The sequence below is a fragment of the Scyliorhinus canicula genome, chromosome 2 (genome assembly GCF_902713615.1).
Source record: "Scyliorhinus canicula chromosome 2, sScyCan1.1, whole genome shotgun sequence".
Classification (NCBI taxonomy): Eukaryota; Metazoa; Chordata; class Chondrichthyes; order Carcharhiniformes; family Scyliorhinidae; genus Scyliorhinus; species Scyliorhinus canicula.
In genome coordinates, this window is record NC_052147.1 from 59,118,763 (window position 1) to 59,132,662 (window position 13,900).

The 13,900-nt window shown below is 43.1% G+C and overlaps 1 protein-coding gene across 5 annotated transcripts in view; it reads left to right on the forward strand.

The window, feature by feature from the left end:
* Nucleotides 1-13,900, forward strand: part of samd4a (sterile alpha motif domain containing 4A) — a 237,761-nt gene that overhangs the window by 191,959 nt on the left and 31,902 nt on the right. For 4 of the 5 annotated variants that reach the window (XM_038779283.1, XM_038779263.1, XM_038779301.1 and 1 more), the window contains 3 exons: nucleotides 3,667-3,785; nucleotides 7,640-7,841; nucleotides 8,375-8,501. In XM_038779283.1, the coding sequence (XP_038635211.1) occupies nucleotides 3,667-3,785; nucleotides 7,640-7,841; nucleotides 8,375-8,501 (448 nt within the window). Of the gene's footprint in view, nucleotides 1-3,666; nucleotides 3,786-7,639; nucleotides 7,842-8,374; nucleotides 8,510-13,900 lie in introns of those variants that run through there. The other variant, XM_038779292.1, reaches the window with a different exon arrangement.

Sequence of the window (13,900 nt, forward strand, 5' to 3'; positions counted from 1 at the left end):
GTCTAACCACATCCTACCCCGCACCTCCCCTCCGAGCTCCTCCTCCCACTTGCACTTAATCTCCTCCACTAGAGCACCCTGCCTCTCCATCAATTCCTTGTAAATATCTGACACCTTCCCCTCCCTTACATTGTCCTCCGACAACAACTTATTCTGCAACACCGGAGGTGGCAGCCCTGGGAAGAACGGCACCTCTCTCTTCACGAAATCCCTCAACTGCACGTACCTAAAGCCATTCCCCTTGAGCAACTCGTACAGTTCCTCAACTCCTCCAGTCTGCAAATCTGTCCCCAAAAACAGGTCCTGAAAGAACTCTATCCTCACCTGCTGCCACCCCCGGAACCTGGCATCTAGCCCCACTGGCACAAACCTAAGGTTGTCACATTTTGGCGGCCTCAACAACATGCTCTTTAGCCCAAAATGTCGCCTCCGCTGGCTCCCCATCCGTATCGCCAAAAATACCACTGTGCTCTCGGAGTTCCTAACCGTCGAGAATGGAAGAGGCGCCAACGGTGCCTCCAAACCTCCTCCTCGCTCTCTCGCTCTCGCTCTCCTCTCTCGCTTCCCCCCTCCCCTTCTGAAATTACCCTGTTGACCTTTGGAACAAAGATAGGAAGGTTTTGGAACATGAACAAGAACCTGCGCAACACCATCATTTTCACTGTCTACACGTGCCCAGCGGCAACACATCCCACCTTTTAACATCCGCCTTCATTTCCTCTGCCAACCGTGCCACGTTCAGTTTGTGTAGCTGGTCCCAACTCTGCGTCACCTGGATATTTTGCATATTCTAAAGCTATCCGGCTGTATGTGGTGCTAGGCTAATTAGTTTTAGTGCATTCTTTATATCATCATCTTTGGCAATCACTCGCTAACGAGTATGATTATGAGAAACCCCTTGTTGTTGGTCATGGGTTCTGTGGGTCCTTCTGTGGCTGATGCGCCCGATCCTAGAGTCGCATCTTTGACCTTATACTTGGCAGGTGTTTCTGGGAGGTGGGGTTGGTCCTTGGATTCCAGATCGCTAGTGTTCCTTTCTCAGGCTTCTTTTCCCGGCTTCTTCTTGCCGTTGGGTGTACTTGAAGAATTGCATCCCTTCAATCTGGAGGTTACTCCAAGTAGGTCTCTTCTGAGCCAGTGTCTCCCAGGCGTTGATGGTTATATTGCATTTCTTGAGGTAGGCTTTCAGGGTGTTCGCAAAACACTTTGTCCTCCTCTTGTTTGGGAGCCTTCCTTGAACTGGGCGAAGATTTGCTTTGGCAGTCAGGACTCTAGTATCCTCAGTACATGGCCGACCCAGCAGAATTGGTTTTGGATGATCATGTCCCTGACGCTGGTTCCTTGGATCCTTCAGAGATGCTGATTATAAGTATGCCTCTCCTCCCAGCTGATGCAGAGAACCTGTTTCAGAAAGCGTTGATGGTACCTAAATGGGAGAATATTTATCAGTATATTTTTTGTTTTCTAGTAAAACCTGATTTGTATTAACATAACGTTCATAGAACAGGTATGTCAGTGTTGCATTCCATATTACCATGCTCCCACCATACTTCATCCCATCCTATGCTCACATTCACTTTTCCCCTCATGTCTTTATATAACTTGCTCTTAAATGCACCTGTGCTATTTGCATCAACCACTAATTTTGATGGTGAGTTATCCTGGAGAGACACAGACTTGACAAGTTTTTAAAATTCACTTTACAAATACTCGATACTTCTTAGGCTGAAGGGAGTGTGAAATACTACAATATTAATTTTAATCCTGGAGATGCTTAAGGAGCCTTTAGATGCATTAAATCTTTGCATATGTATGAGTGTTAATAGTTTAAATTTGTTCAATAGAGACCTAATTTACATTATTTTCAAAGTACAGATCTATTTGCACTGGAGTTTGTTACTAAAATGGTTTTTATTTGTTGAAAGATAGGATATAAATAAGTTGCTTTGTGCTATCTATAATATTTTGCTATTTCAAATGATTGCACTGGCAGCTGTTATCTAAATTTTGCTATAAATAAATACTGTGTTTATTGAAGCTCTGGTTGTCTAAATATTAAATAATAAACAAGTAAGCCTTCTAAATTTTGGAACAGTCACCCAAGGTAACAAATGAAGAGAAGCAATTATTTTTCTATTTCTTCCTTGAGATGAAGTTGGACATGTACCAAGATACCCCATCTCCCTCCGGACACTAGACTTTTTTGTTTTATACTTTTTTATGTATAGGTAATTCTTTTCTTTTTATAATTTACGTTTAAGTTGGCCTTCATTATTTCTTTTAGAAAAATGCTACTCCATCTTACAATTGAAACCTGTTTGAAGAGCTATTACGTTTTATCAGAAATTTGTTCTCATACACAACTGCTGTTGTTATTTGTGGACTTCCTTAAAACCTAAGGTGCAAACAATAAAAGATGATCATATGGGTACCTCATACAAAATGTGGGTTCCACCTGTAAAGTCGCCATAGTCCCAAAAGACCATAGGCTGCTTTCCCATTTGAGGGGGGGTGGCTGATTGGTGCTGATTGAACCTGAGGATCACCAAATCTCAGGCAAGGCACAACATTGAGAAGGAAGGCCTCCATGAATAACCTCAGCCCTCACGGGAATTGAACCCATGCAGTTGGCCTTGCTCTGCACCACAAACCAGCTGTTTAGCCAACTGAGCTAAACCTTTATCCCATATAGCACATGTAGATGTTCAGCTTATAGTCGTTGCTAGTACTGGTGAGTGTAAGACAAAAAGCTTCACCAGCATGTCTTTTTTCAGTACTCCTGTTCACCTCAGCTCAGTGGTAGCACTCTCACTTGAATTTAATAGTTGTGGGTTCAAGCCTGCTCCAATTCACAACCTAGGCCGGCATTTCAGTGTGGTACCAAGATATTGCCTTTTGGATGACATGCTCAACTGAACAAGAAACTTGTGCTTCAGGCTCCTTCAGATTAACGTAAAAGATCCAGTGAAACATTGTTTGAACAGCAGAGTGTCCTGACAAGATCCCTCCCTCCAACAACTCTGCCAAAACAGATTCACTGGCTATTCATGTATTGCTGTTTGTAGGGTTTTGCTGTGCACTGATTGACTGCTGTGAATAATTGCTGTAATTGCCTGTCAAACACTGACATTTTTGTAACTCAAGAGAAAGGAAAATTCTGTTAGTTATGGAAGTACGTTATACCTTAAGTGTGTGCATAATGCATTTCAATATTGATTTTTTAACAATACTTATAATGTTTAGAAGTATAAGTAATTAAATTAATTATATAATGATCTGGGATATTCCAGGTATTATTTGTGTAAATATGTTTTTTTAAGCATCTGATCTTTTATTGTGTTGATCTTTTTCTAAAAATAGATATTAATTTTGATGTACCTGGGATTTGCATTCAATTTGCTGTTTGTCAGGGGAAATCAAAATTTATAACTATCTGGAACAACTGTGTCACCTGATGTTGTATTACAGATGTAAAGAGCGAAACATTAGTACTACCACTGATGTATATGAAGTGTAATTTTACAATTCTGAAAATGCCCCATTAGTATTAGCTTGAATGATGTTTAATAATGTTATGTTGACTTAATTTATGAATCTAAAATTAATGTTTTCACATGTGTACTGACATTTTATCATTTTAATTAGAATTGTTTGCTTTTCTCTTAGGCTTTCACAGAGACACAGAAGAAGAGGTTGTTGTCTTGGAAACAGCAGGTTCAGAAGCTCTTTAGATCTTTCCCCCGGAAATCCCTTTTGGATATGCCAGGCTATCGACAGCAAAGAAGGTGTGTTTTAATATTTATCTTCACAATTTTGGATCTACTTATTTTAAATCCATTTATCATTCCTAACTAATATAATAATATAATACATTTGTGGGGTGAACAAAAAGGAAACATCTGCATTTCTATTTTCTTTTGGTCTTGCTCTTCGAATTAGTGCAAACAATGTAAAGCTCTGTAACTTGTCAAGTATCAGCCAAATAAAAAAATGCCCTGTTATTGCTTACATATCCCTAATATCCATGCTGTTAGTGATTCTGGAGGGAATTGCATTGTGCATTTTTACATTTTTAAGTTGATCATTCGTATATCATTGGAACTTGTTGGTTGTTTTGGTTTATGTAATCAAGAATAGTCAAGTGTTCAATTTAATGGTGTATTTGCTATGTTTAAAAAAAAAAGTGAATTGATATTTAAGGAATTCTGCGCAACACTAATTGCAAGTAAATTTGTCTTCATGCTTATAACATAGTTTTTCTTCGGCCTGTTTTCTATCACTTTACTGAATGGTTACTTTGTTATCAAGTGCATTCTTATTATTGATCAATTTAGTCTTGTTTACGATTGCTGTTTGGGATTAAAACAATGTAGATTAATCTAACAGACATGCGGGAGTATAGTAAATTGCAATTTTGGGGCAGGTAGAGTAATTGAATAAGATTGTACTATTCAAATAATTTAAATAGCTTTTAAAATGTCTACATATGAACAACAGGGATAATAAAAGCTTAAAAATCATTGCAAATTCTTAGTCATTTACAAAACGGTGTTGAAGATTTTGCAGTTACCCAATGTATTCAACTAGACAAAAATCTTTTGCATTGAATTTTTTTCCAACTGGCTTGGGTTCTTTGCTGAATTTTTTCACATTAGATTGATAAAATCTCACTAAGTTGAGGTGTTTTGTTTCCAGGTGACCTTTTTGTGAAATTATTGATTAATTAATCAAGAGAAACTCAAATGTTTGGAGCACAATTGCATTGAAATGTCATTATTGATTAATTTTCTAGTAATTACAATTCCGTAATTCTGAGTTATTCTCCGAGTGGGCCAATCAAGGTCATGTCGAGCAAATTGCTCATTCACTCTAAAGAAGTCAATAATAATCAAAACACAAGTCAACAGAGACAAATGTAACCAATAAACATCAAAAGAGAAGCAGTCAATAATCACTCCTAACTAACAATTGTTTTAGACATCTTACCTTCCTCTGCAAACTTTCCGTATCAACCCAGCAAATTCCAGAGGGAAACCTAATTAAAATGAAATTTGAATGTAGAACTATTGTAATGAACCCATTTCCTGACATTGACAACAAGGTCCTAAAACCTTGCTTGCTATGGCTTATGACTTTATTAAATGTCAGTGTGTTTCTAGATGTAAACCAAGAAATGCAAAATACTCTATCAAATGTGTATTTCGCTTGTGAAATCATGGAGAAGAGGTTGGGTGGTGTGACTTACATTTGCATGGGCTGTTTTCTGCCGAATCATTTAGCTTGGAAGGTATAATATATACACCATTTTCTTTCAATTGACGTTTAAAAGAAGGTTTACAGTCATAATAATTGATATGTTTCTTTTTGAACCATGAACTTTCTAGCTGAATGTTCCATGTGCCAGTCATATGTTTGTGCATTCTTTCTACACAAGCACATATACATTCTCTTAATTTAATAATTAAAGCTAAACATTGCTTTTCCTTTATGTTCTTTGCAACTTGATAATTAGTTATAAAATAAGTTCACTTTTATTAGAGAATTTGATAATTACTTGGAAATTGCAATTTGCTGGCAGGCCATCTAACCCAACAAGTCTACCTTTCACATAAGCAGTGACCTGAATGCAATTGTTCCCATTGGTGAAATAATTGAGAAACTGAGGGCACCAATTTAAGGTGATTGGTAAAAGAAACCATAGCGACATGAGGGATAACCTTTCACGCAGTGAGTGGTTAGGATCTGGAATGCTAGGGAGTAAGACCAGCTGTGTGTTGCTCTTGCAAACAGCTTCCACAATTTAAATGTGACAAATGGCCTCTTCCTATGATTCTATGATTTAAAAAAAAATAAATTTAGAGTACCCAATTATTTTTCCAATTAAGGGGCAATTTAGAGTGGCCAATCTACCTATCCGGCACATCTTTGGGTTGTGGGGGTGAAACCCACGCAGACACTGGGAGAATGTGCAAACTCCACACGGACAGTGACCCAGGGCCGGGATTCGAACCCGGGTCCTCAGCGCCATCGGCAGCAATGCTAACCACTGTGCCACCGTGCTGCCCCTTTGATTCTATGATAATGCCGTGTACAAACCATGTTAGTAATCGATGTTTGCACATTCTCCCCGTGTTTGCGTGGGTTTCACCCCCACAACCCAAAGATGTACAGGCTAAGTTGTTTGGCCACACTAAATTGCCCCTTAATTGGAAAAAATGAATTGGGTACTCTAAATTTATATTTATAAAAAAAAAGAAAATGTTGGTAATCGATTCAATTTTGCCATGATGTGGAGATGCTGGCATTGGACCGGGGTGAGCACAGTAAAAAGTCTTACGACACCAGGTTAAAGTCCAACGGGTTTGTTTCAAACACTAGCTTTCGCCTGATTCACCTGAGGAAGGAGCAGTGCTCCACAAGCAAGTGTTTGAAACAAACCTTTTGGACTTTAACCTGGTGTTGTAAGACTTCTTACCACTTCAAATTTGGACTTTGTATTAATCGTATCCTCTCAAGTCTCCATGTATTTAAAAATAATTATCTTGATCTTTGTCCTAAGTCTCTTAGATCCTATCATTCTACACCTTCAATCACAGGAAACATAACAATCTGTTCTGTCCCATACCCCAAATTCTAAACATCCATATCAAATCACCCGAGAATCATGGTTATTCTAATGAAAACAGCCCTAATTTTTCAAGTCCTGATTGATATTTTTCCACAAGAGGCACCATTCTAATTAATCTTTGCTCTATTTTCTCTAACACCATTGTTCTTATAAGGTAGAACCCAAAATTGCACTAGCGCGCAAAATACATTGTATTCCATCTACCATATTTTTGTATTTCCAATAGCTTGTCAATATCTGTCTCCTTTGCTACTCCAAAGTATTTATTGTGCGTATGTTAGTATTTTCTGTAAAGTTGGATACCACGCCCTCTACTCTTTATTCAAATCATTGACGTATGAAGTGAACAGAAGTGATCCCAGAACAAAACACTGTGGGGCACTGCTACCCACATCCAACTACACTGAGAAACTGCCCTTAACTCCTTACTGTTTGCCTAGTTAGCACCTGCAATTTGAAACTCCCACATCCTGCAGGAACATCACACGTGTGCAGCCATTATTACAAATGTTAGATAACAATCTTTGTGACTAAAATGCTTTAATTTCCGTTAAACTACTCTGATCCTCTTTCCTCTATTCTCTTCACTGTTTCTCCTGCCAAATTCCTGTTCATGGAATACTATTTCAATTGTGCTACCATCTCATTCCTTTTCCCATGTACTCCGGTGTGCCTGGCATGCGCTGCTTGTGAATTATTTTTGGATTCCTACCAAATTCAATCAGAAAATGATTTCAGCTGCTAAATTAGCTCAACTAAAAAAGGTTAATATTGTGGTCATCTGTTATCTTTTAACTGCCAATTGGCTAGTGATTTTACAAATTTAAATTTTCAACATTCGGAGGGAAACAGCATACACACCAAACTGAAGTTATAGACCTTATTTCTTTTTGACTCGCTGCAGGATATCTGTCGGGGCTTTAATAATTTTACGTCAGTTTTTTCATTACAGTTCTTAATTTGTAAATGTTAAGACAGAATATTGTATTTACCTATCTGTTCTTTACATAGCTGGGGTTTTAGTCAGTCCAACTCCCTACCAGCAGCTGGATCTGTGGGTGGAGGAATGGGTAGACGAACTCAACGCCAATTTCAGATGCCCCCTCGAAATATGCCCACAGCTCGTCTAGGTCTTATGGGCCCCAGTGGACTTATGAGCGCCCCACAGCGTAGTACAACCAGCAATCCTGCCATATTAAAGCAAGGGAGACAGGTTTGTTCAAGTCTTTTTGCCTTTTGTATTGCACAAGATATGTAAGTATGCATTCTTAGAAATGTGTTGTTTTAAGTACAATTTTTGTTTAGCAAACAACAAAGGGGCAGAAAAATAAGACTGTTTAACTACATTTGCCAAATCTTGATTGGAAACATTTATCCGATTTTCCTGACTTGCAAACTTTTCTGTTCCTTTTTAAAAAGAACCAGTGAGAACAGTCTATATGCAGTTCCTGTTTTTCCTCACTTTGGTGTATAGAGATACTGAAACAGAATGATGAAAATATGGAAGAACAGAATTGGCTTCTATGAGAATAGGTGAAGCCAAGAATCTTATGTACAGAATTGAGTTGTACAGTAGATGCATTCAGAGAGTGTAGATGTAAAACAATGAATGAAATTTTTACGGATGGTAAGCTCTGGAGTAGTAGACATAAAATGTACAAGAGATTTTAAATGCCGACAGTTTCTCTATCTTAGAGACAGTATATTTGAAAATAATTTTGTAATATAAGGCTTGTATTTCCACAGAACCTGTGGTTTGCTAATCCTGGAGGAAGTAACAGTATGCCAAGTCGAACGCATAGTTCAGTACAGCGTACCCGCTCATTGCCAGTACATACATCACCACAAACTATGCTGATGTTCCAGCAGCAAGGTGAGTAGGAGAAGCTAAGCAGATGCCTTTCTATACATGGACACATTAACATCAACACTTGTTAACGCTTGGGAAAGGTTGAGCGTCAATTGTCGCTATGAATTCCTCTTGACTTATAAAAAGTTTATTTCTACACCCACCCTCCACCACATAGCCAACATTTAGCCGGTTGGCTAAAATCCAGAATATGCAAACTCTAGTCTACTATAGCTTGACAATTCATTTCTGACGCTAGTCAGATTACTGGATTGATTAAATCACAGACATCAGTGGTGGTATTTGTCTCTATAAATAACAGGTTGACTATGCTAAATCTTTACTTAGCTTTCCACCATAGGCTTTATGTTACAGCTGGAATTCTATTGCGTTATTGCAACTACAACAAACCTTTCTATTTTTAAAGAATGTAGCGTAGCAGATGCACCATGGAAGATATTCAGCTGATAAGTATTGATTAGGTTAATTGTATTTTAATACGAACATGCGAAATAGGAGCAGAAGTAGGCCATTCAGCCCCTCGAGCCTGCTCCGTCATGCAATAAGATCGCGACTGATCTGTTCATGTTGAATTCCACATTCCTCATCTATCCCTGATGACCTTTGATTCCCTTGTTTAACAAGATTATTTCAACCTCCCCCTGAGAGGAAACAATCTTCTTCCTCTCTGTCCTTTAAGGGTGACCCCTAATTTTAAAACAGTGCCCCCTAGTTCTGGACTCATCCACAAGAGTTCTTTCAACTTCCATCTTGTCAATATTAGGCACTTGCGTACTTCAGTCAAGTCACCCTTGCTCTACTAAACTTGAGCAGAAATAAGTCCAGCCTTGTTCCAACCTATCCTCCTAAGACAACCTGCTCATTCCAGGTATCAATCGACTGAACCGCCTCCTACGCATTTACATCATTCCTTACATAAGGAGCTAAAACTGCACACCATATTCGAGATGCGGTCTCACCAATGCCCTGTATAACTGGAGTATAACATCCCTATTTTAATGTTCACTCCCTCTTGTAATAAAGGGTAGCTTTCCATTAACCTTTTTGATTACATGCTGCATCTGCATACAAGCTTTTGTGGCTCATGCACAAGAGCACCGAAATCCCTCTGCACCTCGACATTCTGCAGTCATTCTCCATTTAAGCAATGCTCTGCCTTTATATTCTTCCTCCCAAAGTGAACAACTTCACATTTTCTCAAATTGTACTCTGACTGCCAGAATTTTGTCCCCTCCATCAGCCTATTTGTATCCATGCAAATTTAGCTGCCATGCCTTCGCTCCCCATATCTTTAGAACATACAGTGCAGAGCCTTACATCATTGATGTAAATTTTAAAAATATTGAGGCCCCAGCCCAGATCCCTGTGGGACCCTATGCGCCATATCCTGCCAATCAGACAAAGACCCATTTGTGCATACTCTTCTCTGCTAGCTAACCATTCTTCAACGCAGGCTAATATGTTACCCACTACACCATGAGCTTAACACCAACGCATCTGCTATCTCATTAGACACCTCTTTAAGACCCTAGGATGACACGGAGACTTGTCGGCCTGCAGCGCCATCAATTTACTCAGTACTGCATCCCTTGTGATTATAATTTCGCCAGGTTCCTCTCTCCCCTCCACCTAATTTACAGCTATTTACTTGAATGTTTCTATAGTGAATACAGAATCACAGAATTGTTACAATGCAAAAGGAGGTCATTTGGCCAATCATGTCTTTACTGGCTCTCCAAATGAGTATTGTGAGTTAGTGCCATTACCCTGACTTTTCCCCATACACCTGCACATTGTTTCTATTCAAGTAATCATCTGATGCAGCCCCAGGCTAGCTGAGTGCAGCTAGTCAACGGAAGCCGAGGTGGGGGGTGTCCATGTAGTTAGATTAGAGCAGGGGTTAGGTGATAGGATGGTGTTGCTAGGGGGGGTGTTGGGGGGGGGGGTTGTTGTTCTGCTGACGGGGATGGAAACTGGGCACGGTAACATTGAGGAGGTCATGGGTGGAGCTGGCCAGGAGGCGGGCCAGCTGAAGCGCGACACATGGCTGGGGGGATGGCCATGGGAAAGGGGATGGCTGATTTGCAAGTGGTGGGGGGGGGGGGGGAATGCGCCCCAACCAGGCTGATCACCTGGAATATTAGAGGGTTAAACGGGCCAGTGAACAAGGCGCATGTGTTTGCACATCTGCGGGTTCTGAAGGCGAACATAGTCTTGTTGCAGGAGACTCACCTGAAACTGGCAGACCAGGTTAGGTTAAGGAAGGGCTGTGTCAGTCAGGTCTTTCATTCGGGGCTTGATTCTAAGACGACGGGGGTTGCGATCCTGATTAATAAAAGGGTACAATTTGAGGTGGAGGGCACTGTCGTGGATGGGGGTGGCAAGTTCGTTATGGTGAGGGGTAGGCTCAAAAGGTGTGAGAGTAGTCCTGGTCAGTGTGTATTCCCCTAATTGGGACGATGTGGATTTTATTAGGCGGATGCTAGGGAAGATCCCCGACTTGGACTCGCGTAAGTTGATCATGGGCGGGTACTTTAATACAGTCCTGGACCTGAGCCTGGACTGGTCATGCTCAAGAACGGGCAGGTTGCCAGCGATGGCATGGAGTAAATGGGGGGAGCAGATCCGTGGAGATTTAGTCGGCCGATGGCGAGGGAGTTCTCGTATTACTCCCACGTCCACCAGGTGTATTCCCGAATTGACTACTTTGTGGTCTGTAGGGACCTGCTGGCCGGAATGGTGGGAGCAGAATATTTGGCAATTGCCATATCGGACCATGCTCCGCATTGGGTAGACCTGCAGTTTTGTAAGGACAGCTTTCGGCACCCACCATGGAGGTTGGACTACTCGCGGACGAGGCGGTGTGAGAGGCTGAGGAAATGCATGCAGAATTACCTGCAGGTGAACGATACTGGAGAAGTCTCGGCAGCGATGCTCTGGGAGGCACCGAATGCAGTGGTGAGAGGGGAGCTGATTTCAATCCAGGCGTACAGGGACAGGACGGATAGGGCAGAGACGGACCGACTGATTAAGGAAATTCTACGGACGGACAGGAGTTACGCGGAATCCCCGAAACCAGAGTTACTCAGGAAACGACAGAGGCTGCAGTCCGAGTTTGGGGTGCTGACTACAGGCAAGGCTGTAGAGCAGCTTAGAAAGCTAAAAGGTGCGATTTATGAGCATGGGGAGAAGGCCAGTAGAATGATTGCACAGCAACTGAGGAAGAGGGACGCAGCTAGGGAAATAGGGAGGGTAGTGGATGGGGAAGGTAATCTAGTGGGTGATCCAGTAGGGCTGAACAAGGTCTTTAGGGACTTTTATAGGAAGCTGTACACTTTGGAACCGACCGGGGATAATGAGGCGATTTCTGGACGTATTGACCTTCCCAAGAGTGCGGACAGGGTTGGTGGACGGACTGGGGGCTCTGGTCAGGATCGAAAACGTATTGGGGGGCCTGAAGGTCATGCAGTCGGGTAAAGTCCTGGGGCCGGACGGGTATCCGGTGGAGTTTTACAAAAAATTTGCCGGGTTAGTGGGGCCAGTGCTGGTCAGGGTCTTTAACGAGGCAAGAGACAGGGGGAGTTTACACCCGACGATGTCGCAGGCCACCATCTCGCTCATTCTGAAACGGGATAAGGACCCAGAGGCCTGTGGGTCATACAGGCCGATCTCCTTGATCAACGTAGATGCCAAGTTACTGGCCAAGATTTTGGCGACTAGAATTGAGGACTGTGTACCGGATGTTATTGTGGAGGATCAAACCGGGTTTGTAAAGGGGAGGCAGCTGGTGGCCAACATAAGAAGACTGCTCAACGTGATTATGATGCCCCTGGAGAGTAGGGAGGTAGAGATAGTGGTAGCCATGGATGCTGAAAAGGCTTTTGACCGGGTCGAGTGGGATTTTCTGCGGTTCGGGTTCGGGGCGGGGTTCATCGACTGGGTTAGGTTATTGTATCAGGCCCCGGAGGCGAGTGTAAGGACGACATCGGACTACTTTAGAGGGTTGCCCTCTCTCCCCACTGCTGTTTGCGCTGGCCATAGAGCCGCTGGCAGTTGCACTGAGAGCTTCTAGGGGCTGGAAAGGGCTGGTCCAGGGGGGGAGTGGGACATAGAGTCTCGTTATACGCTGATGATCTGCTGTTATATGTATCGGACCCAATGGTGGGGATGGACAGTATTATGGCAACCCTGAGGAATTTGGCCGGTTCTCTAGATACAAACTGAACATGGCTAAGAGCGAGTTGTTTGTAATTCAGGCGAGGGGGCAGGAGAGTAGGCTGAAGGGGTTGCCGTTCAGGCTCGTGGAGGGGAGTTTCCGATATTTGGGGATTCAGGTGGCACGGGACTGGGGCAGGTTGCATGAGCTCAACCTGTCCCGACTGGTGGAACGAGTGAGGGAGGAGGTCCGGAGGTGGGATGCGCTCCCGCTGTCATTGGCGGGGAGGATGCAGACTGTTAAGATGACGATTCTCTCGCGGTTCTTGTTTGTTTTTCAGTGTCTCCCCATCTTTATCCCGCGATCCTTCTTTAAGAGGCTGAATAAAATTATTCTGGGATTTGTATGGGCAGGGAAGTTCCCGCGGGTGAAGAGGGTGATGCTTGGAAGGAGCAGAGAAGAAGGGGGGCTGGCGTTTCCAAACTTCAGCAACTATTACTGGGCGGCCAACATAGCGATGATAAGGAAATGGATGGTGGGTGCGGGGTTGGTTTTGGAGTGGATGGAGGCTGCTTCGTGCAGGGGCACTAGCTTAGCAGCCCTGGTCACGGCGCCTCTGCCGCTTCCGCCGGCACGGTACTCCACCAGCCCGATAGTGGTGGCGGCTCTTCGGATCTGGGGCCAGTGGAGGAGGCATGTAGGGGAGGTAAGAGCATCGATGTGGACCCCAATCTGCGGCAACCACCAATTTGCCCCGGGGAACATGGACGGGGGGTATCGACTGTGGAGGAGGGCGGGGATTGTGAGGATGGGAGATCTGTTCCTGGAAGGGACCTTTCCGAGCATGAGGGCGCTGGAGGAGAAGTTTGGGCTGGCGAGAGGGAACGACTTTAGATACTTGCAGGTGAGGGATTTTGTACGCAGACTGGTGCCCTCTTTCCCACGTCTCCCACCGAAGGGGAGGCAGGACAGGGTAGTTTCTAGGGGAGAGGTGGGAGAGGGTAGAGTTTCAGACGTCTACAAGGAGCTAATGAGAGCTGGGGATATGCAGACAGAGGACCTGAAGCTTAAGTGGGAGGAGGAGCTCGTGGGGGAGCTGGAGGACGGTATTTGGGCAGAAGCCCTGAGCAGAGTAAACACGATTGCAACATGCGCCAGGCTCAGCCTGATCCAGTTTAAGGTCATGCACCGGGCCCACATGACGGTGGCCCGGGTGAGCAGATTCTACGGGCTGGAGGACAAGTGT